The sequence below is a fragment of the Natrix helvetica genome, assembly GCF_964273705.1.
Source record: "Natrix helvetica genome assembly, chromosome: 2".
Lineage (NCBI taxonomy): Eukaryota > Metazoa > Chordata > Lepidosauria > Squamata > Natricidae > Natrix > Natrix helvetica.
In genome coordinates, this window is record NC_138552.1 from 161,190,241 (window position 1) to 161,217,376 (window position 27,136).

The 27,136-nt window shown below is 40.6% G+C and overlaps 1 protein-coding gene across 4 annotated transcripts in view; it reads right to left on the reverse strand.

Moving 5' to 3' along the window:
- The window catches only part of ELOVL5 (ELOVL fatty acid elongase 5), a gene marked incomplete at its 5' end in the record, with an annotated part of 60,690 nt that overhangs the window by 3,793 nt on the left and 29,761 nt on the right, over positions 1-27,136 (reverse strand). For 3 of the 4 annotated variants that reach the window (XM_081944035.1, XM_081944034.1, XM_081944033.1), the window contains 6 exons: positions 2,319-2,453; positions 4,293-4,417; positions 6,868-7,039; positions 11,974-12,051; positions 16,007-16,194; positions 20,379-20,444. In XM_081944035.1, the coding sequence (XP_081800161.1) occupies positions 2,319-2,453; positions 4,293-4,417; positions 6,868-7,039; positions 11,974-12,051; positions 16,007-16,194; positions 20,379-20,436 (756 nt within the window). Of the gene's footprint in view, positions 1-2,318; positions 2,454-4,292; positions 4,418-6,867; positions 7,040-11,973; positions 12,052-16,006; positions 16,195-20,378; positions 20,445-24,472; positions 24,542-27,136 lie in introns of those variants that run through there. The other variant, XM_081944036.1, reaches the window with a different exon arrangement.

Sequence of the window (27,136 nt, forward strand, 5' to 3'; positions counted from 1 at the left end):
TGGCGACGAAGGTGGAATCAGGACTGAGGTAAAGGAAAAGCAAAGTCACTAATAAGAGCTGCCTCAAGTCACAGGTGATGAGAAGTCGCTCCAAGGCTAATTCCTCAAGTTCCGTCCTTCTAAGGATGGCTAGCCTACCGGCATTCATGGCATTCAGCCCGGCCACTGAAACATGGGACGCCTACCTCGAGCGGTTCAAGTGCTTCCTGGAGGCAAATCACCGGTTTGTCCAGTGGCCATAAAAGAGGATATTTTCTCAGCACATGTGGCCACAAGATGTTTGGAACAGCCAGGGCTTTAGCAGCCCCTCAATCCGTCCATTCGATGCCTTGGGAGACTCTTTTGGAGAAACTTAAAAATCATTACTCTCCAACTCCCTTGCAAATTATGTGTTTAGGCAGAGGACCCAGAAAGAAGGGCAATCTGTGAGCGATTACATTGCTTCCCTCAGAACAGCGGCCCTGCACTGTGACTTTCCTGTGCTGGATGATGCCCTGTTAGAACAGCTGGTCTGTGGTATCAAAGACCTCAGACTTCAGCGATGCTTGCTGGCACGAAAAGAGCTGAGCCTTCAGGCAGCCGTGGATGAAGCCACGGCATATGAAATGTCGGACAAATCTACCGCAGAAATTCAGAGATTTCTGCCACCGGCCACCCATGCCAGCAGGGGCCATGCTGTCCACCACGAAGAAGATGACAAAGAAGACTTCTCGGACGAGGAAGAAGAGATTAGCCGCCTCAAACTGGCGACCAGGAAAAAATGGACTTGGGCTGATTTTTTACCTCAGGCGGGTTGCCTGACTTGTGGTGGGAACCATGCAAGGTCAGTCTGCAGGTTCAAAGCCGCAATATGCCATCGGTGTGACAGGAAAGGACATTTAGCCAAGGTCTGCAGAGGGGCCATGCCAATCGCTGACCCACCTCTGGAGCGCGCCTTGTCTAGACAATTCGTAAAAAGACTTCTCAAACACCGCGAAGACTGCTTTGCCATCACAGGTGACCAGCAGCACGTTGATTGGGCTATCAGCCATGCGTCCCTGACTAAGCCTACCCATAAGATATACCTGACTGTGCGCATAGAGGGAGAGCCCTGCACGATGGAAGTGGACACTGGCTCTTCCAAATCCCTGGTCTCTTGGGCTACTATCAAACAGATAGTGCCCAGCCTAACCAAAGCTCAACTCAGGCAGTGCCCACTTTGCCTCAGAGACTATCAAGGACAGCCAATACCCATTGTGGGTTGCGGCACATTCACCATAGCCATAACTTCCAGGGGCCTCTTCCCCTCATCATTGTAGATGGCTATCTGCCCAGCCTCCTGGGGCTTGACTGATTCTCTGCATTGGGGCTCAACATCTCCGGCATCCACTCCGTTGTTCCAGATTCCTTCGCCAGGCTGGCCAGTGAATTTGCGGACGTATTTGACAACAAGCTGGGTAAATATAATGGGACCCCCATTTCTTTTAACTTGGACCCCCAGGTGGCGCCAATATGTCTAAAACCCAAGAGAGTGCCTTTTGCTCTTCGGCCCAAAGTAGATTTAGAGCTAGATAAATTAATAGCACAAGGAGTGCTCGAAGTAGTAGACCACTGCCCCAGGGAGACCCCCATAGTAATACCTATTAAGCAGGATGGTAGTATTAGAATTTGTGGGGATTTTAAATGCACCATTAATAAAGGGTTGCAAGCCAACCCTTACCCAGTGCCAGTGGTTCAACATCTGTTCCATTCCTTGGGCCAGGGAAACATTTTTGCCAAGTTAGACTTGGCACAAGTGTACCAGCAGCTCCCGGTGGACGAAGCCACTGCCATGGCTCAAACCATCGTAATGCACCAGGGAGCTTTCAAATGTAAACACTTGCAATTTGGGGTCAGTGTAGCCCCCGGGTATTTTCAGAGCCTAATGGAGAGGATGATCCAGGGGCTGCCAGGGGTGGTACCCTAGTTCGACGACGTGCTTATATCCGCTTTCGATAAAGCTGAGCTCGTCGATAAATTAAGAGCAGTCCTCACCCGTTTCAGTATAAAAAGGGCTGTCAGCTGTCAAATGCTACTGTTTGCCGGGTCGAGGTTTGCCTTACATTTTGCCGTGTTATACTGTTAATAAAGGTTGTATTAGCTTCAACCTGCCTTGCCTCAATTCCTGTCTGCCTGGTTCTCCCTACAGAACACTTGGCTTAAAGATCTATAGTTAAATGCAGTACTGGTAGAATGAAAGACTATCTCATATTAGAATCCAACTGTCCACAAACTGAAGAAACGGACTGGTAATGACCATTCCACTCCCATTCTTTTGGAAAATACCTGAGTTAACTTACCTGGACGTAGAAATTTGTGAAAAGGATAATCAAGGAGATCATGTAACCAATTTGGAAGTATAACCATCCCATAGGGAACCGACAGGGCCAAACGACCCCACAGCTTGTCTGGATGATTGTCAGAACAAATTGAATCTGTTGGGTAAAAGGAGAAAATGGTTATTTAAGGAAAGAACAACGTTGTGGTAGCCAAGCAGAGCAGGAATCAATCACAATCACAATCGATTACTTCCTATGAGCTTGTTAAAATCTACACCACTTCCAGTCATTCTGTAAGGAAAATGGGGTCGCACTCCATTTCACAAAAAGTTCAGGCTAGCTGGGAGAGAGATACTTCTGACATTTGATCAAATTGAAGAGCTAGTGCCATGATGGCGAACCTATGGAAGTGTGCATGTGTGTGCTGCCAGCTGATTTTCAGCCTTTTGGAGGGCCGGGAGAGGCCATTTTCACCCTCCCCAGACTTCAGGAAAGCTTCCGGAACCTAGATAGGGCAAACAACAGGCCCAACGGACCAACCAGATGTTCAGGAATGAACTTCTGGTTAGCCAGTTGGGCCATTTTTTGCCCTCCCCGGGCTTCAGGAAACCCTCTGGAGCCTAGAGAGGGTGAAAAACAGGCCCAATGGATTTGCCCGTTGGGCCTGTTTTTCGTCCTCCCCTGGGATCCAGGGCTAGGGAGGGCAAAAACGGCCTCCCCCGCCCCCCCCGCCCCCCCGCCCCTAAGCCTTCCAGAGGGCCGGGGGAGGCTGTTTTCACTCTCCCCAGGCTTCAGGAAAGCCTCTGGAGCTTGGGGAGGGTGAAAATCTCCCCACGCATGCATGGGGGGGGGGTGTTTCACTCACACATGCGCAGGTTGGGGGATCATTCGTGCATGCGCAAGTAGGTGGGCATTTTTGGCACACCTTTAGAAAAAGGTTAGTCATCACTGAGCTAGTGTGTAAAAACACAAAGGGAAGTTACTGAAAAGATAAAAGTGACTTGTGCAAATGAGCAGTGCTTAAAGATATTTTGTCATGAGTCTCAAGGTATCGTTTTGAAATGGTTACAGGAACTGGAAAGAAGCTGACCAACTGTCTTCAGGAGTGAGATTAGCATGGCAACAAGTTGGCTGGTTATAATTCCTCCAAGAGGCCAGAAACAGTGAATATGTTGAAAGCAGCCCACTTGACAAGGCCCTTATCAAGATCTCTGTGTTTGTTGCAGTACAGGGAGTCCTTGATTTACAACCATTCATTTAGTGACCGTTCGAAGTTACAATGACACCCAAAAAATTTTGACAATTACAATTACAACCTTTGCAGCATCGCCAATCGTCACGTGTTCAAAATCAAAACACTTGTCAACTGGCATGTATTTATGATGACTGCAATGTCGCCTGATCACCTTTTGCCATCTTCTGACCAGCAAAGTCAATGGGGGAGCCAGACTCACATTACAATTGTGCCATTAACTTAAGTATAGGGATGCACTTAACAACTGCGGTAGAAAAGATTGTAAAATGGGCCAAAAGTCACTTAAAAGCTGTCTGACTTAGCCGCAGGGAGTTTGAGCTCAATTGTGGTTGTAAGTCGAGGACTACCTGTATGCCAAATGGAGCGCTTCAGTTGTACATGCCTTTGTTTGTACACTAAAGAGTGGGCATAGAGTGGAGCTGCTACACCTGCTAAAATTGCTGTGAAAATCAAAGAATGGGGCAGTCTACTGAATTTTTCCTCTCTTGGGCAAGCATTTCTGGAGTTCTTCAGGTTACTATCAGATCAGACAATGAATTTGGGTGTGGTGTACATTTAATACAATGTGCAAATACAGTCTGCAGGTAAGATTGAGGTTAACTACAATCAGAAACCTGGAATTTTAATCAGCATATAAGATCTGTGGCCAGATGGGTTAAAACGTCATACAAACTGGCTCATCTCAAAACAAACTTACTCATATTTGTTCAAAAAAAGCAACCCCAGTCACTACAACTCACCAACTGCCCTTGAGTGATGTATTTCTTCCACCAGAGATATGGACGTATAGATGGGATAGCAGATAGTCCATAGTAGGAATACATGAGGACATGAATAAAGCTGTTAAGAGTGGCACCAAAATATGCTATAGGTTTTAAGGAGAGAGAGGAAAATTGCAATGATAAAAGGCGTTATTTTAAAAGTCCTCTACATCAATTATAAAATTAATATTTTACAACCCTTTAAAATTTAATCCAATGGAAACACTAAAGAAAGGTCATTTAATGCATCTTTGAATCTGAACTGGCTGTAATTATAACTTGTTAATTATAAGTTTCTCCCAAAGCTACTTAAGATTGTAGTTTCTAGGGAATGGCTACAAATTGTAATAGAACGCTGACTTTGTTTACAAGTCATAATTCAGCCATATAATCAACATTTATTACAACCAGTAGTCAATCTACATAACAATGGAGATAGAAGACACATCTATTTACATCATACTTTGCATCTAAGCATCTACCAGAGGTGAACTTCGAATACCCAGTGATTCTTTCCTCATCTTTCTCATTTGCTAGCCTGGTGCAAACAGATGCAGTTATTTCATGCGAGCGCTGCATGTATCTGATGTTAGCAGTATGGAAGCCTCCACACTGCATGAACCTCTAAATTATATGTAGCACGGTGTCATCTAAGTGTGACATCGAGGTACATATGCTACCGCATGGAAAAGCTTTTTGATAGCTTCTCCCTGGCATTGTTTTTGATAGTCTGGATACCTACTTCCAGTTGTAACGCAGAACATTTCAGCACAGTGCAGATTGGCAGGGGATAAACATCTGGTAAAGTACAAAGTTAAGACAAAGAAGTAGCAAACAAGGACAAAGCTATTGTGAAGGAGTTTAACCTTTATCAATCGGCCTCACCGTTGGTGACTGAGAATAAAAACAGTTTTACCAAATTAACCGTTGCTTTGATGATAATCACAATCAGCCTTATAAACAATTATAATTGTTTATAATTACAATTGCTCACTATAACAACATTGCCAAAAAGGCATTCAGAGTTGTCAACCTTATTTTACGTAGTTTTCTCTCGTATTACTCTGCTAACTAGGGCATAAAAAACCTTTGCCAGACTTGAATACTGCTCACCTGCCTGGAACCCACACTGCATTTCGGACATTAAAACATTAGAGAGGGTCCAGAGGTATTTTACAAGAAGAGTCCCCAACTCCTCTGCTCGTAATGAAATTCCGTATACCACCAGGCTTGAAATTTTAGGCCTGGATAACCTTGAACTACGCCGTCTACATTCCGACCTGAGCTTAGTGCACAAGATAATCTGCCACAACGCCCTACCTGTCAGTGACTAATTTTACTTCAACTGCAATAACACCAGGGCTATCAATAGATACAAACTAAATATATTCCGTTCTAATCTTGATTGCAGGAAAAACGATTCCAGCAATAGAATAGTAAATGTGTGGAACACCCTACCCGATCCTGTTGTTAGTTCCTCTAACCCCCATACCTTTTACCTTAAGGTGTCTACCATGGACTTTACGCATTTCTTAAGAGGTCCCTAAGGGGGCGTGCATAAGCACACCAGCGTGCCTACCATCCCTGTCCTACTATCCTATTTATATGTACTCTTTTTATGTGTTTATGGCTATGTTTTCCTCATTTATATCCATTTATTTATGCCATTTTTGTCATGCTTTCAAACTTGTTTCCTTGTACTTGTTGACAAATAAAATAAATAAATTAGAAGTAAAAGCGTTTCAATCTAGTGAAGTGAACAGAATACATATACAGGTAGACCTTGACCTATAACCGTTCATATAGTGACTGTTTGAAATTACAATGGCATTAAAAAAAGCGACTTATGACAGGTTTTTTTAAACACTTATGACCGTTGTAGCATCCCCATGGTGATGTGAACAAAATTTGGATGCTGGACAACTGGCATGTATTTATGATGGTTGCAGGGTCCCAGAGTCATGTGATCACCTTTTCTGACCTTCTGACAAGCAAAGTCAATGGAGAAGCCAGAGTCACTTAACCGTATTACTAACTTAACATTTGTCATGATTCACTGAACAACTCTGGCAAGAAAAGGAGGTAAAATGGGGCAAAACTCAATAGCTGTCTTGCTTAGCAAAGGAAAGTTTGGCCTCAATTCTTGTCATAGGTTGAGGACTACCTGTACGCACATATAATCTTTTTTTTGAAATGAAACTCTTCTAGAATCATACATGTGTATCAGTATATACCAGTGTTGGCGAACCTTTTCGGCACTGGTTTCTGGTGTGAATGCGTGCGCGAAGACCATACGTGCCGGAAACAGGAAGCTAAGTTTCCCGGTGCACAGATGCGCACCAGGTAGTTGCTCTTCCAGTTTCCGGTGCTGCATGAAGACCGGTGTGCATATGTGTGCCAGAATCCAGAAGAGCAATGGGTGACGGCTGGCGTGCATGGATAGATGGTACTGTGTGCTACTTCTGGCACGCGTGCCATAGATTCGCCATCACCGGTATATACAGTATCATACACACACAGTCACTCTCTCATCCTGAGTCATAAGAATACTTACAGTGGCCACAAGGCACCCAGTTCATAACAAACCACCAAATATTCAACATCGTTGCATGGTGGTACACATGAAGAATGGTGATTTGGTGGTTATTTTTCCGTAATATAAAGAAGAAAGTATCCATAAATTCAATGAACTTTGAGAAGTAATACCACCAGAGGACCCGTATAATCTGGGAAGAGGAGAAATAGTTCAGATGTTTGATACACAATACATGTAAAATAAAACTTCGGGTCATATTCTCTGCCTCAAAGGCAGATGCTAGTTGGACAAGATCCTAGTGGATCAGTGCTCCTTCTGATCCACTGTCTGTTACATCAGTGTTTCTCAACCTTGGTAACTAGAAGATTGGTGGACTTCTATTCCCAGAATTCTGGGGGTTGAAGTCCACCAATCTTCAAGTTGCCCAGGTTAGAAACACTGTGCCACGCTGCCTCATTCAATAGTGTTCTGGGCTTCCAAACACAGAACCATTTCACAGCCAGGTGTTCAATCTTACACTGAAAGCTGTTCAAAGGAGAGAGAGAGAAGTGGCTCTACTGTGTAGTCCAAACACTTTGGGCATGTCTGAAGTAGCTACCTGATTATAGGTATAAAGTCGAAGCTGTGACTAAAGCAAAAGACACTGTAATTTTATGCTGATTAAACTGCAGCTCAGGTGCATCAAAACTCACAAGGGAAATGTTTAATTCTCACATTGCTACAGAGATCCCTGAACAATCTGAGCAAACATGAGTTAAGGCTATTGTATTCCCTAAGCTTTTGCCAGGCTGGAGAGGCTGAGATCCAGAGGAAGGTTGATTATGAAGGGAGAGGACTAGTTTTTAAGCGAGCTACAGGCAAGCATATTTATAAAATAGCAAGCTAGCCTGTTTCGGGTAGCCAATGTTGAAATCTGACTCAATTAAAACTGAGTTATAGGACAAAGAATCATTAGGCTGAAGAATTTGCAAACAGATGCAAGAATTAGGCGAGAAGATTGACCCCTTTCCAACAATATGATGGGTATCTGAGGGGAAGGGGGTCTTTTTGGCTGAAACTCCAAAATAAAAAATGTAGTACAAGCTTTTAGGAAAAGCCTCAAGATTAATTTCTTTTCCTTGGCATTATCCAGGCTTATGGATGCTTTAGGCTCAATTGTTCAGGGAATTTTGCCATTTTAGCATTTTAAGGGATATCTGCTTTATTATTGTTATTAACTTTCAGTAAAGTTGTGATGTGCATTGCTTGCTCATTTCTTTCTAATATTAAAAAATTAAGATAAATCTATTATGTTGGTTATCAAATCTATCACTACATAAGAGGCGCTTGATATGACTTAAAGTAGAAAATTAACCATTAGCTCTCTTCATTTTAATGTTTCAGAATTTTTTTTAAAACATTCCCTGACCGCCACTCCTCTCAAGATTATACAATCTCTTTTTCCCCCTGAAGAGAAGCATTTCAATACCTGGTTATAAAAAGAAAGAAATGGATGGGACTGGGTCTCAAACAACTAAAGAATCTCAGACTAAGAGGTCAACCGTACACCATTTACAGAGTTTTGAAAAGCTTTTTATTCCTTTTACATGCAATTCCCCAAAAGCCACAGTGATAGATTATTATAGTTGGTTACCTATGAGTTCCAAAACTATTCAGTCACAAAACTGTCTTTTGAACTTTTATCAGTAATATAGTAACATTTGACATATTCCTTCTGTATGATACAATAATCTGTTTGGAAGAAAGGCAGGATAAAGATGCTCAATTCAAATGTAATTATCTGAGTCAGATAATTCCTAGTGAATATCTTAATTTGGGAAGAAGATCTGAGCTGGTACTTCCTTGTTAGTGTGACACGAAAAAGCAAGGTTGAGACACCTGGCTCCTTTACTGGCACCAAGTGCATAATAGAAATGGGGAGGACAGATAAATTATCATATTCTAAATTGTTTTGGGTCTAAAGCAAAAATTTTACAAACCAAGATTGGATTGCGAATCAAACTAAAAATTCCTAAATAGCATTTTTGCAAATTAAAAAAAAAAGGATAATGGTACTGAAATTTCAAAACAGTATCTGCTGAAATGATCATGTGACGTTGATCAGATTACAACTGGGAAAGCTCATATTTGAATATTGCACAATTAATGGCTTATATTCAAGTTCCAACTTAGCTTGTTTTGATGTGCTCATTTTAAAATGAGGTTAAAAAAAATAGCAGTACTCAGTGATTATCTGCAGCCTCGTAAGAACCATTAGGAACATATCAATGATTCTTCTAAATGCCATATCAGATTAAAGGAGGCTTTAAAACTTCACAAAATAAAAGCTAAACATTTCAAATAGATGAGCTTGGTCTATTGATTCCTGGAATTGCTATTAAAACTGAAAGTCTAAAAATGTATTTTATTACAATTATTTTTAGTCTGACTTTTAGAATAGAGCCCGTCAAGGAGACACGTAGAGAAAATGATAACACTAATGATAGCAATTACAAGCAAGACAGCAGACTCAAAATACAATTTAAGAAAGAAATCAAGAATAAATGGAAAAGCAAAAAACAAGCTTGAACTTTAGAATGGAATGGATTCACAAGTGAGAATTGGATGGAATGCGTGACCTCCCAATGGAAGTTCATCAGACCTGAAGGAAAACTCAATGAGGGTTGCTCAAACTTTCTAACCTATCTCTTCATCCTTAAAAAAACCCTTACATATACGGAAGACTGTCTTCTTTCAAGCTACAAATCTACAAAAGTGGAAATTGGGCGTTGGTCTTAGCTGAGACGCCCGTTCTCAGGGCGGTGGAGATAGCATCCAGGAATGGGTTAACTCCATCTAGTATCCAATCAGACTGAGTCTACAATCTGTAATGTCACACCTCCTCTAGTGACTCCTCCCAACTTTTGATGAAGGTGGTACTATAGACTGATGTGTATGACCAAAAATATCTCCTCTCACCTCACCCCCCAGGCCGGGACTACTAACAGGGTGGGCTGGATGCTATCTCCCCCGCCCTGAGAACAGGCATCTCAGGTAAGACCAACGCCCATTCTCCATAGTTGAACTTAAGCTATTAATCTACAAAAGCGGAAATCAGAAGTACATATTCCAACGAAGAGCAAGATGAGGGTTAAAAGCATTTTTCAAATTATGTCAACAATACTTGGAGATCTTAATTAGAATGTATTCCCCATTTCTGCAATGCAGCCAAACTGTTATGAACTTCCCAATTTGGGGGAGGGGAAGTGATTCGGTTGTTTCTCTTCTCTTTCACCTAATTTTATTATTAGGTAGTGAGCAGTACACTATAGATTTTTTTGCACCATTTCCTTAAGATGAGTATGAGATATTTAACTCCCTGCCACTAAGTATTCCAAGTATTGTTCCATTTGAAGTGTTACATGCAAATACCTGTGTTTTATCAGAAGTGCATTATGAAACACAAAGACTGAAAACGAAGGAGTAACACTTGAATTTCTAATGCACTCCTGCAGGTTTTCATGGATGGTACTATGTTCAGGCGGTATATTATGAGCCAAGGCAAATTTTAAAAAGGGGCATTATATTTTTAAAAAGGATTATTTGTTTAACTGAAGACTTACTAAGAGTTGTTGTTTAAGTATTGTTTGTAAGCCAAAAATATTTCTGGGTAATCCAGAAACATTCCACGTTCAATTTCTTGTAAGAAAGACAAAATAATTGGTTCCAATAAGTGTCTTTTTGTTCTAAACATTTGCAGGTGAAGCATTTATTAGAGTTGTATCAGGAAGGACCAGCTTCCATTCCTCACCCAGCATTAAAACACTGAATAACCTATCAAGCCCTTCCATCCAAATTGGACTCGTACAGTTGTTAGGAAACGGCAGTGTGTAAAGCCATTGACTAATTGTAAATATTACTATTTACTATGATTACTACTACTATTACAATTTCACCTCAATAGTAAAATTGTGCTTCAAAACAGCTTACACAGTGTGTTTTTGAATAGAAAAGATAATAAATTAGAGACATTCATAGATTCAGAGCGTAGTACCACCCAGGTCCTAATGCTTTTTAAGTCGTCAGTTCTGACTTTTTTTCCTTGTTAATTTATAAAAGCAAACTAAGTACGTTTTACTTCTCCAACATCAATAAGCTAAGACGTATTAGTAAATCTTTCCCATGCAAGAGCCACACACATTCCAACTGAATGAAGGGGAATCAAGTTACCGTTCAAGGCCTATTACGGGCTACAGTACTGCTCAGTCCTCGATAGCTTAAACAATGAAAAAAAGAAATGTACAAACACCTTCTGCCAACTTTCGTCTTCCAACCATAGATGTGTTCCTACCGGTTCGGACCTTTTCAGCCAAACCGGTAGAACTTGGCAGCCTTGGTCTTTGGAACTGGCAGCGACCCAGGCTTGCCACACCCCTGAACTGGTTCTCCTACAGCAGCGCCATCTTGTTTTTCGGTTCTGCACATGCGCAGAACAATTTTCATTGCATTTCCCCCCCATTTTTTAAGGTTTTGCGCATGCACAGACTTTATTTACAAATGCGCATGCACGTGGAGCACATTTTGCGCGCACCGAATCAGCAGTAATGCCGGTAGCAACCCACCCCTGCCTCCAACTCTTATGATAGGTCTTTATTTAGAGATATTTGTGCAAGGGTTCTCTTCCAGTGGTGGGTTCTGGCAGTCGCTACTGCCGGTTCGCTCATGGCGAATAAAATAAAATAAAAATTGCTCTGTGCTTGCGCAGAAACAAAAAACAAGATGGTGCGGCCGAAGGAGAACTGGTTCGGGGGCGTGGCAGGCCTGGGTTGCTGCCGGCTCCAGTGACCCAGGCCGCCAAACCATTACTGGTTCGGCTGAACCGGTAGGAACCCACGACTGGTCTCTTCCTTTTGCAAAGCATTAGGCTCAGTCGCCTTTTCCGACTGTTGATTTCCAGATAAAGTAAACTTCAGCCAAACTAGCTGGAATTGGAGGAGGAGTGGATTCTCAGCACATTTGGAAAACACCGGGTTGGGAGAGGGCAGAGCTAGAAGAGTGTCCTTCCAAAAGAAGCATGCTCACACCTGTAGGAACTGTCTTCTTCAAGAGGTAAAGTAAAGGAGCAGGGTCAGCTTAGAATGTTACCTTCATATCGGCTTCACCTCCACTGTGCGTATCCTGACAGAAGAAATTGTATCCTCCTTCCCATACTCCCGTCACCAGCTAGAGCAAAACAAACATTTGGTCAGTAGACAGTAGTGGACCTGTATAGGTGCTTACAAGAGATACCATCAAATCACGAAAAAATCCAAATCATATCCAAGTCAACCCAGAAAAAGAAGGACTACGGGGGTAGACCTACCCCCATGCAGGTAGTCCTCGACTTGCAACAGTTTGTTTGGTGACTGCTCAAAGTTACAACAGCAATGAGAAAAGTGATTTATGACTGTTTTCTACACAACCGTTGCAACATCTCCATGGGTCATATGATTAAAATACGTACGCTTGGCAAATGACTCATATTTATGATGAGGTCGTGTGATCACCTTTTGCGACCTTCTGATGGGGTACCTGGATTCACTTAACAACCATGTCACGAACTAAACTGCAGTGATTCACTTAACAATTGTAGCAAGAAAGGTCATAAAACGGGGCAAAATTCACAACAAATGTTTTGCTTAGCAACATAAATTGAGGACTACCTGTAAAGCAGGGAGATTCACCCTTTCTCTATCTTTCTGCCACATCTTCTTGCTCCCTTTCCCTCTGAAGAGTAGTTGGAGGAAGGACAAATAATCCTTGCCAAGTCTAAACTGGTGCTCACAAAAACCTTCTGATATTACATGGAAGGAGGTTTGGCCGGAGGGCCAAAGACAATCCCCACTCAAAGTGCTTTTAATATAGTTTGGAATTAAACAGGCTTTAGGATATTAAAGTTATTTAATATTAAAATATTCCATTCTTATGCATGAGTCTTCTATGCTTTAGATGCCGGTGGTCAAACAGGTTCTGATGGTTTCAAAATGTGGAAGATGACAACATTCTGATTTACCAAAAGAAAAAAAGAAATAGGAACATACCACAATTAATTCTCACCTTTTCAAACAAGCAATTTGGTACGTTAATGTGATACAGGTTTCTCTTATCTCTGAACAGAATGTGGGTTTATACTCAAATCTATTCGTCTGTTATGCTTCCTATTAACCTTCTGTTTTAAGTCTCTTGGCTGATTTGCACAGGAAATAATTATAATTTTAAATTGGACTAACCTCTATGTTCCCCAGCTGATGTTAATCATAAGAGAGAGAAAAAAAAAAACCCAAAACAAATTGCAGGTCAATATCAGTGTTTCTGTTTCTTTTGAAAACTCTTCAAAAGAAGTCAAAATGATTAACCATAATATTTGAAGCAATTTACATTAAGAAGGCATAAACTTGTTTCTATCCATTAACCTATATTTGTGAGATGGGTTGCTGCTGGTTTTGGCTGAACCGGTAGTAGAGGCAGTGGGAGGGTCCGCCCACCTGCCCAGACGCTTCTGCGCATGTGCAAAAGTGTTACACACGCGCAGGAGCACGCCCGAACCAGTAGTGAAAACATTAGCAACCCACCTCTGGACCAGGGGTTCCTAAACATTCGGCCATCACACTTCCCTTTAGTGTAATATCAATGTACACACACCTGCCCTAAGAATCCAAACACCAGAATGAACACAAATGAACAAAGAAAACAATATCATGAAATTACTAAAAGGTGGGCTTATTGCAGCAATGTTAATTAAAAGGTTCTTCATGCTTCCCCTGGACTCTGTATGTACCTTCCCAAGATTGATGTAGCTCACGAATTCCCAACTTTTCTGGCTTTGCAGACCAGCCAGGGGGTGGGGGGAATAGTTCTACGTGAGTGGAAGTGCGTGCATAGCTCCATTTGTGCAAGCGACAGGCAAGCGTGTGCTTACCCACTGCTCACGCAAGTGGTGATGCATGCAAGAATGCACGCTTGCCTCCTGCTTTAGGAAGCCTGGTTCTGAACAGCTCACAGTCCTGTAGTGGGCCATGGCCGGGGGATTGGGGACCCCTGGTATAGCTCACGGTTTACGAGACCTAGTTCCACATGTCTATGGAGATTTTATGACTGGTCATTTTGCAAACATTCAAAGTTATGACAGCTACAGAATGGGTGTTTTACAGCCTGTAACACCCCCACAACCAACACTAATGGTCACAATGTACTCTTGCAGCCACATGGCCTGATTTTATATGGAAGACTTTTATGACTCATTGTATTCTGCACTCGTATGACTGCAATTTGCAATGCTTTTTGCCAGTTTCCAAAAAACTACCCTTTCACATGTGCAAAAAACACTTTTCAAATGAATGGTTCCTCTTAACAAATGCAGTCTACCATTTCCCCTAAACAAACTGCATAATTGTAAGAAATTTTAATAAGTTACAATTCTCTGATAAGTTTGTTGCTCTTGATTGTGGGGATTTTCCTCCCCTTACAAAGCAATTATTGCATGGAAAAATCCTACTAGGTTTTTTTTAAAATATGTATAATAGATGCAAAGCTTTTCATTAGAAAGTACAACATTTTAAGATCTTCTGTTTTCCCTAACTCTTAGCGCAGAGGGGCATTGAGAAACTGCATTGAAAACTGCAGATAACAAGAAAAACCCTGCATTTGTGTCTATCCTACTTCTTTGATAAAATCCTGCCTTGGTGGAATTCACTCAGCTTCTTTTCTATAGAATTTATTTATTTTACAGTTTCGGCTATCTTTCCCCAAAGATATAAGAAAAGCCAAGGTATCTTATATTGACTTCCTATTTAGATATTATTTAAGAGCAAAGTAAACAGGCATAAAGACTACATCAAGGACCTGTTTGTTTGGGGCGGGGGGAGGGGGGATGACCTAGAATTCGAATACAAACTAGAACATGCCACAACCCTCGGATAACTGGAGGATATTGAAGTTTTGCCCTGTAAAAATACCACCTATGCTCCAAATAGCATGGAAGTTCTGATTTGTTTATATCTAGACCCAAGCATTTTTGAATCTGGGCTGCACAAGCAGCTGCTAAGAGTACTCCTCCTGCAAGAGACCCCTTCCTCTTCCTGTAACCTCTTTAAACCCCACACCTAATTTTTTTAAAATACTCATAAATGACATTTCAGTAGCTATCATTTCTGAAAGTGGTAGGTCTATGGCAGTGATGGTGAACCTTTTTGGCCCAAACTGGAACACGCCTGCATGCGCATGCACTGGGGCACCAGAAACCCAAAGACCAGCTAATCGGTGCGCATGCATGAAAAACAGCCTGAAAACGGCCGGAACACAGCCCAAAAAACAGCCTGAAAAACCGTCTGAAAACAGCCCAAAAATTGCTGGTTTGGGGGCATTTTGGGGGCCGTTTTCAAGCCATTTTCCGGTGCTCTGGCACCTGCAAAGACCAGCTGGGGACAGCCCATGTGCCCACAGAAAGGGTTCTGCATGCCATCTCTGGCACACCTGCCATAGATCCGCCATCAAGGATCTATGGGGTCAATATACGAATAAAGAGGACAAACACATGAACCTTCAAGACTGGAATATCTAAATAAAAAGCAAACTGTAGGAATAAATAAAGCCACAGGGCTTCAGCACAAAGGAGGACAAATAAAAGCTTGCTATCTTAGAAACATAAAGATTATGTAGCTGGGTCACACATGTTTCAAAGTGCATTTCAGCGACATATTAAGGAGCTAAATATAATTCATTCAGAAGAGAGTTACCTGTATGGTCAGCATCAAGAAACCTCTATTTCATATGCCATGAATTTCGACTATCACTTGTAACATGTGATAATCTTGATTCTTTTGACCCGTTTCCTCCTTGACCTCATATAGCATTAAACTAGCAACTTCCTCCTGAAATAGAATAGCACCTCTGCGTGTCCTTGTTCCTAACCACGTACAGAAAATAAATAATACAAACGACACTATATGGTACGAGATAGTGTTCTGTCAAAATTAAGCATCATTTCCCGAAATACTGCAAGTGCAAGCGCATGGCAAACATACAATTTACGTACAACATCTGTGTAATTTGAAGAATTGTCCTGTTCTTGCAGGCTTAAAGATCACCTTACTCCTGCAACGCTTGAGCTACCCTAAGGCATAACTTTTTTCCGTCTTACCTCATAAAACATATACAAGGACAGGAGAGTAAGCCCAATATTGTAGACCACTAGAATTCCCCTGGATGAAAACGGCTGTCGGTTCCGCATATACTTTGGTCCTAGCCATATAATTAATAAATAGAAGACAGAGAAGATAAAGGTAGGCCTGTAGTTCGTCAAGAGGAACCATCCTTTTACTCTGGGATCTGAAATAGAAAACATTTTTTTATTACTATTATTTGTGTTTTGGGTCAGCGGGGATTTAACCCTAGCAAATAGCTGCCCATTCCAGATTCCAACACCTCCCTCTCCCATCTCTTTAGGAAAGCTTCATTCATAGAAACTGAAGGAATAATAGCTGGTAAACACACTAAAAGGGCCTTTTGTTCTTATTTATGCAACAGCGTTCCCCCTTTCATTTGAGGTCTGATATAACTGTGCTGTTGCTAAGGGAAGTATGACTAATTATGTTCTCTTTACTTTATAAAATGCTATTCCCCGAAGAAGCACTTGATATGCCACTTTTCATACTGCTTTTGTTTTTAAAATCCCGATTCAAAGTACCTGCAGCCCCTGTTGTTTTTTTTTAATTCTCCATTTTCGGTTAAATTTTATCTCCCACATCCCATTATGGGATCATGTTTTTTTATAAGAGGGATTTTAAATGAGACACAGTGCCCGACTTGCCATTCAATTTGCTGTTCTTGCAATTTTACTGATGAAAACAGCCTGCAGTGCAGCAATATAATGAGTATTAAAGATTATTTTTGAATAATCAGCTTTGAATTCTCTTGGGAAGCCAGTTTGGTCTTAGGCACCAGGCTAGAAACCAGAAGATGGTGAGTTTGAGTCCTGCCTTCAGCATGAAATCCATCCAAGTAGCTGTTGCTTCCCATGCAAATACTTCAGATACCAAAGTCAGTGTGGAATGTGGCACTACTGAATTTTAATCCTATGCAGTGGTCTGAATGCCTGGAATAAATGCTGCGTTGATTATGCTGAGTCGACTTCGAGCTGGCTATGGATAAAGAAGGCGACTAATAAAACATCTGAGGAATTCTATGAAGTGTATTTAAGAGGCAACAGCAAGTACTTATTTCATCCTCCTTGTAGAAGTCAAGAGACTGAATCGGTGTAGGAAGAAATGCTGTCCATTCTTCCCTATTATTTTTAATCTCACACCTTTATTATTTTTTATAAAGTAATTCGATCTGGGGAACATACTTAATGTCCTTCCTCCTATTTACTCTACAACACCAACTGTGTGAGGTGGGTGAGCTGAGGGAGAAGGAGTGGTTAAGAGCCACTCAGACAGCTTTCATGCCTAAGGCAGGACTAGAACTCACCGTCTCCTAGTGATTGGTCTAAAATCACTCAGGTGGTTTTCATGCCTAAGGCGGGACTAGAATTCACCATCTCATGGTGATTGGCCCAGAGTTCAGATGGCTTTCATACCTAAGGTGGAATTAAACTTACGGGTCTCCTGGTTTCTAGCTAGCATCTTAATTCCTATACCAAACTGGCTCTCTGTTATTAAATGCCCCTTCTAATGCTTACAACAGAAAGGAATTTACAGTCTGACTGAGACATGCCAGAATCGAGAAAGATGTATAGGTGATCCTCAAAATACAAGCATTATTTTAGTGATCATTCTAAGATACAATAGCAATGGAAAGAAAGAAAATAGACATGACCATTTTTCCACACTTGCAATTGTTATAGCATCCTCATGGTCACATGATCAAAATTTGGATGCTGGGCAACTGGCTTGTGTTTATGATGGTTGCAGTGTCCTAGGGCAAGGGTCCCCAAACTTGGCAACTTTAAGACTTGTGGACTTCGAGAGAAGAGAGCTGACATTGCGACGTGCAATCTTGGTGCTCCGAGATCGCAGTTGAATTTTTGCCGCTGGACGATCCATTTGGACCTAAACCGTCCCGCAGAGATGGTGATTGAGAAGGGCATCTCCTGCTGATCTGAGGGACACCGCAGAGTTCCTGAAAGATCCAGGAATAGCCTTTTTTTCCAGCGACAGAAACACAGCTAATGAAGCTGCTTTAGTTGGGCCAACTCGGGAACGGGAAGAAAGCGGAAAGAGAAAGTGTGTCGAATTGGTGAGGAAATGTTATTATTAGAGGAAGAGACTAACCAAGAAAAAAATTTTAAGTTAAGTTAAGATTGAAGATAAAAGACTGTAGGCGGCGAGATTGATCTGCATTGAACTTAGTGTGATATCCAGTTTCTAATTTCTTTTTTTTTTCATGGATGGAACTTTTGCAGGGGCTCCCTATTTTTTAAACTGAATGGATTCATTCTTTATTCTTCTTTTTTCACTTTTGTTTATACCTATGGATTAAAATTCTCCTTTTTTTATAATGCTTGATTTGATTGTTATTGATCTCCATTTAAGGGTTATTTTCTTAAGCTTGGAATATAAAGAAGAAAATGAGAAAGATTATAAAAAGGGTTGTAACAACAGAAGGAAAAGCAGTTACACTGCCACTTAAGAGGCTGGATACATTGTTTTTTCTTCTTTCTCTTTGATCACTTGAGATTCAAGGTTCTTTCAGCTTGTTTACTGACAGTGATAGTAGAAAAAGCACAAGTTGTTTATACAGGTGTCTTTTGGAAGTTCTATCACTAGCTTTGGAGGGAAGAAACATTTTGACTTGAAAGATAATAAATGAACCTGTTTGAAGTTTATTAAAATAGTCTTGAATATAGTGGCAGTATCTGCAAAATTGAAAAAATGGCCCAGTAGGAAGAAGAAACTAACATTGCAAATGATTATGTTTGAAATTCAAAATCTATTAGTTGTGACAGAGAGAATTGAAAAGAGATTGGAGAATATGGAATACAAAACAGAAAAATCTGATGGAGAAACTGAGAATGTTTACCAAATGAAGAAAGTGGAGGACAGAGTTCAAAAGATGGAAGAAAAATATGAACAAAGAGATAAGAAAATTGTGGATACTGATAACAAAGTGAGCGTGGTTGGTAATGGCAAGAGCGGAATATGGAAAGGGGAGATGGATGGATTGGAACTCTAACCCAGACTTCAAAGCACAGAAGAAGAAAAGAGAGAAAAATTGACGGAGATAAGGAGAGAAATCTTGATAGAAGCACTAGCGATAACCAAAGATAAGCTGAAGGAAAGAGCAGGTGTTGGGTTTCAAGCTTTTGTGAGATACGAAAGGAATAGCATGTTGCCAAGGGAGGTTTATATAAGATTTATTAAGAAAGTAACTAGAACATTAAAGCTACAAATGGCAAGAGATATAAGACTGTATTATTGCTGGAGGGGTACAGGTTGATGCAATGAAAATCTATAATAAATATTAAGCTAAATTTAGTTTACTAGTAGTATGTATAAAATGAAGTGACAATAGCTATAGTTAAATAATGATTAATAATGATAACAATACATATGTAGTAGTTTGATAATATGAAATTTTATATAAACAATATATGGAGACTATGAGAGGTTTAAAAGCACTATCTAGAATATGTTATAAAGATGGATTGTGATTGGATGATTAGGATGATTTAATGGAATGTTATCATATAATTCTATTCTAGATTTTGAATATTATATATAAAAGGATGTAAAAACAATTATAGTCAAATTAAGATTGAGATATAATAATTGTGATATACATGAATATAAGTGAATTTAAAATATGTGATTTGATACGAAAAGCAGCTAGTGACTATGGAAGAGATGCATGAAAATACTGTAACCAACTGACGCACTTTCTACAATTTGTAATGGAAGATGGTTTTTTGTTTGTTTGTCCTTGTTCAAAAACACATAAAAATTGTTTTTTTTTTTAAAAAAAGAAGGATACAAAAAAAATGACTTGTGGAGTTCAATTCCCAGAATTCTCCAGCCAATTCTCCATTCTGGGAGTTGAAGTCCACAAGTATTAAAGTCGCCAAGTTTGAAGACCTCTGTCCTAGGGTCATGCGATGGTCTTTCTGACAAGCAAAGTTAATGGGGAAGCCAGATTCACTTAACAACAATGCTACTAACAGCAATGATTCACTTAACAACCATGGCAAGAAAAGTTGTAAAATGGGGCAAAAACTCACTTATCAACTGTCTCTCTTAGCAACAAAAAGTTGGGGGTCATTTGGTTGTAAGTCGAGGACTGCCTATGGGGGGGGGAGGAACTTATTTTCTTGTAGTTTGGAAATGCATGGAGTAACAACTGCTTGTTTGTAAAGGAGATGTCAAGTTTATTTCCTTCAAACTATAGAGCTGAGAGAGGCTAACACTTTAAAGGAAAACAGCCCCTCCAGCTGCCTGAAGCTGTCGCAGCCGAAGCAGGCAAAGACGAGGCCCTATCTGGATCTTAACAGTTCAAATATTTGAAAATGACCTGCATACCTCTTGGCCCAAGCCAAACATCCAGGTAGCTATTGAATGTTGCATCCAGGGATTCCATTGTATCACCTAGAAAGAAAGAGGAAAAAAAATGTTTACTTTTCCCATAGAAGATCTCTGATTGAGATGCAATTAAGATTTAACCCTAGTTCTGAACTATAGTTCTTAAAGGCTCAGTGGCTCAAACAGTGAGCTTGTTGATCAGAAAGGTCGGCAGTTCGAATCCCTAGTGCCGCGTAAAGGAGTGAGCTCCTGTTACTTGTCCCAGCTTCTGCCAACTTAGCAGTTTGAAAGCATGTAAAAATGCAAGTAGAAAAAATAGGGACCACCTTTGGTGGGAAGGTAACAGAGTTCCGTGTGCCTTTGGCATTTAGTCATACCGGCCATATGACCATGGAGATGTCTTCGGACAGCGCTGGCTCTTCAGCTTTGAAACGAAAATGAGCACCTTTCATTAATGAGAAATGAGCACTAGAGTCGGGAACGACTAGTACATATTTGCAAGGGGAACCTTTACCTTTACTTTATACAGTGGGGCAAAAAAGTATTTAGTCAGCCACCAATTGTGCAAGTTCTCCCACTTAAAAAGACGAGAGAGGCCTGTAATTGGCATCATAGGTAGACCTCAACTATGACAGACAAAATGTTAAAAAAAAAACAATCACATTGGCTGATTTGGAAAGAATTTATTTGCAAATTATGGTGGAAAATAAGTATTTGGTCACCTAAAAACAAGCAAGATTTCTGGCTCTCACAGACCTGTACCTTCTTCTTTAAGAGGCTCCTCTGTCCTGCACTCATTACCTGTATCAATGGCACCTGTTCGAACTTGTTATCAGTATAAAAGACACCTGTCCACAACCTCAAACAGTCACACTCCAAACTCCACTATGGTGAAGACCAAAGAGCTGTCGAAGGACACCAGAAACAAAATTGTAGACTTGCACCAGGCTGGGAAGACTGAATCTGCAATAGGCAAGCAGCTTGGTGTCAACAAATAAACTGTGGGAGCAATAATTAGAAAATGGAAGACATACAAGACCACTGATAATCTCCCTTGATCTGGGGCTCCACGCAAGATCTCACCCTGTGGGGTCAAAATGCTCACAAGAATGGTGAGCAAAATTCCCAGGACCACACGGGGGGGGGGGGGCGGGGGAACCTAGTGAATGACCTGCAGAGAGCTGGGACCAACGTAACAAAGGCTACCATCAGTAACACACTACGTCACCAGGGACTCAGATCCTGCAGTGCCAGACATGTCCCCCTGCTTAAGCCAGTACATGAAGTTTGCTAGAGAGCATTTGGATGATCCAGAAGAGGATTGGGAGAATGTCATATGGTCAGATGAAGCCAAAATAGAACTGTTTGGTAGAAACACAACTCGTCGTGTTTGGAGGAGAGAGAATGCTGAGTTGCATCCAAAGAACACCATACCTACTGTGAAGCATGCGGGTGGCAACATCATGCTTTGGGGCTGTTTCTCTGCAAAGGGACCAGGACCACTGATCTGTGTACAGGACAGAATGAATGGGGCCATGTATCGTGAGATTTTGAGTGCAAACCTCCTTCCACCAGCAAGGGCATTGAAGATGAAACGTGACTGGGTCTTTCAACATAACAATGATCCCAAACATACCACCCGGGCAACGAAGGAGTGGTTTCGTAAGAAGCATTTCAAGGTCCTGGAGTGGCCTAGCCATCTCCAGATCTCAACCCCATAGAAAATCTTTGGAGGGAGTTGAACGTCTGTGTTGCCCAGCGACAGCCCCAAAACATCACTGCTCTAGAGGAGATCTGCATGGAGGAATGGGCCAAAATACCAGCAACAGTGTGTGCCAACCTTGTGAAGACTTACAGGAAACGTTTGACCTCTATCATTGCCAACAAAGGATATATAACAAAGCATTGAGAGGAACTTTTGATATTGACCAAATACTTATTTTCCACCATAATTTGCAAGTAAATTCTTTCCAAATCAGCCAATGTGACTGTTTGGTTTGGTTTTTTTTTACATTTTGTCTCTCATAGTTGAGGTCTACCTATGATGCCAATTACAGGCCTCTCTCATCTTTTTAAGTGGGAGAACTTGCACAATTGGTGGCTGACTAAATACTTTTTTGCCCCACTGTAGTTCTGAATATCTGATGCAATTTTATAGGAACTGCCACAATTGTTTTGTCTTTCTAAAACATTTGACGACCGTTGGCATTAGGTAACTGTATTTTCTGTACTAATTGTTCTTGCTGCGTTTCCCTTGACAGTAAACACAACGTTAGGACCTACTCTAACTAAGCTATGCACTGAATTTACAAAGGATTCTCTTTAGTAAAGGTTAAAAAAGATTTAATTAATTGTACATTGACATTTGCTGAAGGGTGGGCAGCCTGGTAATGTCTTGATGTTTTATATAACAAATAACCCGAGGATTCATTATGTCTCAAGTTTATGGGAGTTGTAGTCCTAAAAATGTTGCCTACCTTTGTAAAAAAAAGAGTGAGAAGGAGGGAAAGGGAAAGGGAGCGGGAGAGGGAGAGAGAGAATAGTCTTGTTAAAGAGTTTTAAATGCATTATGAACAATGTGATGTATCTCAGCAAAGATATTTTAGAATCTGGTAATTAGGAACTGCAGAAAAGCTGGTAAAACCACTGTTTCTGAACACAACATCGCTGAACACAATTAATCTTTAATGCAACAATAGTTGGGTGAGCCCATTGTCTGGTTATACTGACTGTGCAGTGTTTGATTCTTCTCGGCTGCTTTTCAATGCTGTTTTAAATTATTTACATTTCTGATCAACTGGCTGTGTTTTATTTTGCTCCTATTTCTGCTCTTAGCTGCCCAGAGTCATGCGTATGAGCTAGGCCGCCATTCAAATTTACTAAATAAATAAATAAGAGGGGAAACCATCCCTACTCTTTTTCAAACACTGGCACACGACCGGCAAGTCGAAGCTTGAAGCGAAAGAGGGGTAGCCTGCTTTCTAATTATTTAAGTTTAAAAAAAAATTAAGCAAGGTGTTTTTCCAACTGTTTGCTCTTCCCCCGTTTTATAAATAATTCTGACTCACCTGTGTCCCCCTTTTTTTTGGTGAATGGACAGTGCATTGCAGTATTTAAATTAATGGAGGGCTCTCATACAAATCTTAGGAGCAGCTTGATCTTCTGGAACTATAACACAGCAGAACAATCTGTGACTTTATATAAAGCTGCCTCATCACTTAAGGCCAGCGGAGCTGACCTGGTCAAATTAACTTTGGCTAAGGCTTACATCTTATGACTACGTAAACAGGGAGGGGCGGCGACCCAGTTGGTCAACAATACACCTCAGAAGCATCTAATGGTGGGAAAGCTCTGTAGCCTGCTTTCAACCTTAGCCGTCCAATGTCAGGGAGGATTTCTGCTTTGCAAAACAGGATCATACATGAATAATACTGGACTGGATTAAAAAAATACTTTCCACTAGTGATAACTCTATCGCTATTTATAGTGATATCTATCATATTTATTACGAGCCTTCAAAGCAGCCTACAGACAAGGCAAAAGAGATATAGTCGAGTTGAACCAGTAAAACAGGATCAAGGGTTCTTTTTAAGAATATTCTAAAGTTGAATTCTTCCCAAGTATTTCTTCATTTATTAGTTCAATTTATAATATGAACTGCCCATCACATGTTTATTGACTCTGGGTAGCTAACACTGTTACAAATTATGAAGGAATAAAAAGGGAAAATACACTCATCTTCTACAGAAATATTATTTTAAAATTGTAAGCTATAGTAAAGTTTAATACTAGACTTTTTATTTTTTTTAAAAAATGAAGCGATGATGATTGATTGAGTGACCAATCAAGTGATTTTTTGGCTTTTGATTCTGACTTAGCGTGGTGGGGCAAAATTAGCATTTGGTCAGGAAATGGGCAGGTAATGATGGGGTTTTTAACTTAGAATGGAAGCGAAAAGAAAGATAGGAAGAAAAAATTGGAGAAAAAGGCAGTGTCAAACGACTTTGATAATGTTGCACGGCACTACATAACATCATGACATCAACAAATGATGAACCTTACTATTAACAGAGAACTACTGCATAAATATTTACCAAGCAAGCTGACTTTAAATGACTTCCTTTAAGGGAGTGTCCCCAACCACCAGGCTGCACACTGGTACTGGTTCATGGGCTGTTAGAAACCAGACCGCTCAGCTGGAAGTGAGCGGCAGGTGAGCAAAACTGCATATGTGCGGTACCTAGGCTGTCTCTTCCTCCCCCTGGAAAAAATAGTCTTCCATGAAATCAATCCCTGGTGTTCAAAACGATTCGCGGCTTTAAGGTACTTGTAAAATTGATATCTACATAGAGTTTAGATGAGAATACAAGTAGTCCTTGAGATATGAGCACAATTGCACCAAGAATTTCTGGGGCTAAGCAAGGCAGTTGTTGAGTGAGTCTCATCCACTCATGACCTTTTTGGTCATGGTTGTTAAGTAAATCACCACAGTTATTAAGTGAATCACATGGTTATTAAGCAATTTGTTAATTTTGCTTGTCAGAAGCTGTCTGGGAAGTCACAAATTGTGATTCATATGACCGCAGAACACTGCAACCATCGTAAATACAAGCCAGCTGCTTATTCCCTGAATTTTGAACACATGATCATGGGGATGCTGCAATGGTTGTTAAGACACCTTTTTCAGTGCCGTGCCATTTCGAATAATTGCTAAAAAAACCTGGTTGTTAAGCCAAGGATTATCTATAGCCAGATTTTAACTACCTTTAAGAAGAAAATATATTTAGTACAGGCCTATCAAACTGGCGGCCCACGGGCTGGATACGTCACACACAGGCCACGCCCAACCAGCCCCGCAAAAGCAAAGACCGCCACGATACATCACGTGACACGATCGAGTTTGACACCTATGATGCAGTAGCTCTCCACTAACATACATAAAATGCTTCAAAATAAAGTGGTTGAAATTAGCAGGATTTGATTTTTAAAAATACTCTGTACACTGGATCACTTTCAAGACAGAAATACCTGAAATTCTTACATCAAATATATACAGGACATCACCTCATTAAAAAGAAAATAAGATACTTGCATATCATTTGGAGATTAAAATGAAAATGGCCAACCCCCATAAAGGCTTCAAAGGTCAAAAGATACACTGATTTGTGTAAAAAAAATAGTTAAGGAAGAGGGGATATTTTACATTTATTAATATGCACATAGAGAGCTGATATTTATTAATATTCTGGTCCATCTCAAGCCAAATATGATATGGGACAGGATGCCTAGTTTAAATAACTGGAGCTGTGTAGGGTATGTAAGATGCATGTCCAGACTTGAATGTAGAATGAATTTTCTAGCTTAAGTTATGTAGTGTGTCACAGGCTGTGTCTGTAAGACATCAGGAATCACAGGTTAGCAAATCACATTTTAGGTTAGCAAGTTGTGTGACGTGCATTGTGGGTCAGGGTACAACTGAGCTCTGTAAACTATGCTTAATAAATTATAAGTACGGATAATGGGAAACCGAGTTTGGTGTAATGGTTAACGATACTCGATTGGAAACCATGAGTTTTGGGTGGCCTTAGAGCCAATCACTTTCTCTCAGCCCTAGGAATGAGGCAAGGACAAACCACTCCTAAAAATCTTGCCGAGAAAACGGCAGGGACTAGTTTGGGCAATCACCCAGTGTCAAGACTGACTCAAAGGCAAACATACAACAAAACACATTGTGCTAACAAAGCTGTAATAAAGGTTGCATTGAAAATTAATACAGATATAGATGATATTTTTGTTTCCTGCTGAAATGGGATACTTAGAGTTCCCGAAAGAGTCATCGGGTTGCTACCTAAACCATGTGATCATTTGGATGAGCGACTCTGAATCAGAACAGTAATTGATTTTGTTACATAACACTGTCATTGACTGAGGCGAGGTAGCCTTAGATATACAGTTCTATAAGCACTTCAGTATTTACCCAATGTCAAAGTTTGCATTCAAAACCCTTTGAATGCCCCGCTTTTAGCAACCAAAACATATAAAGGAAAACAAAACCGAAGACAAAGTTGCTATTCAACGCCATTCACGCATTTCAAGAAAAATGCATTCGGTACTGAGTTTTTTCTGACAAAGGAGTTGCTTATGCAATACAATATTTGCAGCAAGTTTCATGCAAAAAGATTGCAAAATAAAAATTGCAAAAGAACAAGTCCGTTATGAATATGAAGACCCTAAAGAGAACTAAGAAGAATCTTCCTGTTTTTTATCCATTTGAATTCTTGTCATTTTAATGAACCCATAGTTCTCAAAACCACAAAGAACCCTATTTTCCTCCTCTATTACAAAACAGAAGTTTCGTTTCTCCAAAACTGCTAAAATTTGTCCAAAATACCTCCCAAAAGTTTAGCAGGCTGGGGAAGAATGAGGGGAAGAAAGAAAGAAGGGATTACTACTGCCACTCAAGATAATTAGACCTCTTTTGTTTAATGATTTGTTATTCAGATCATGAAAGCTTCCATCTACCAACTTGGATGTAGATGGTAACACATACAGGCAAGTCCTTGACTTGCAACCCCAATTCAGCCCAAACTTCATGTTGGTAAGTGAGAGTTAAGTGAGTTTTGCCCCATTTTAAGACTTTTCTTGCCACAGTTGCTAAGTGAATCACTGCAGTTGTTAAGTGAATCTGGCTTCTCCATTGACTTGGCTGGTCAGAGGGTCACACAAGGAGATTCCATGACCCTGGACACTGCAACGGT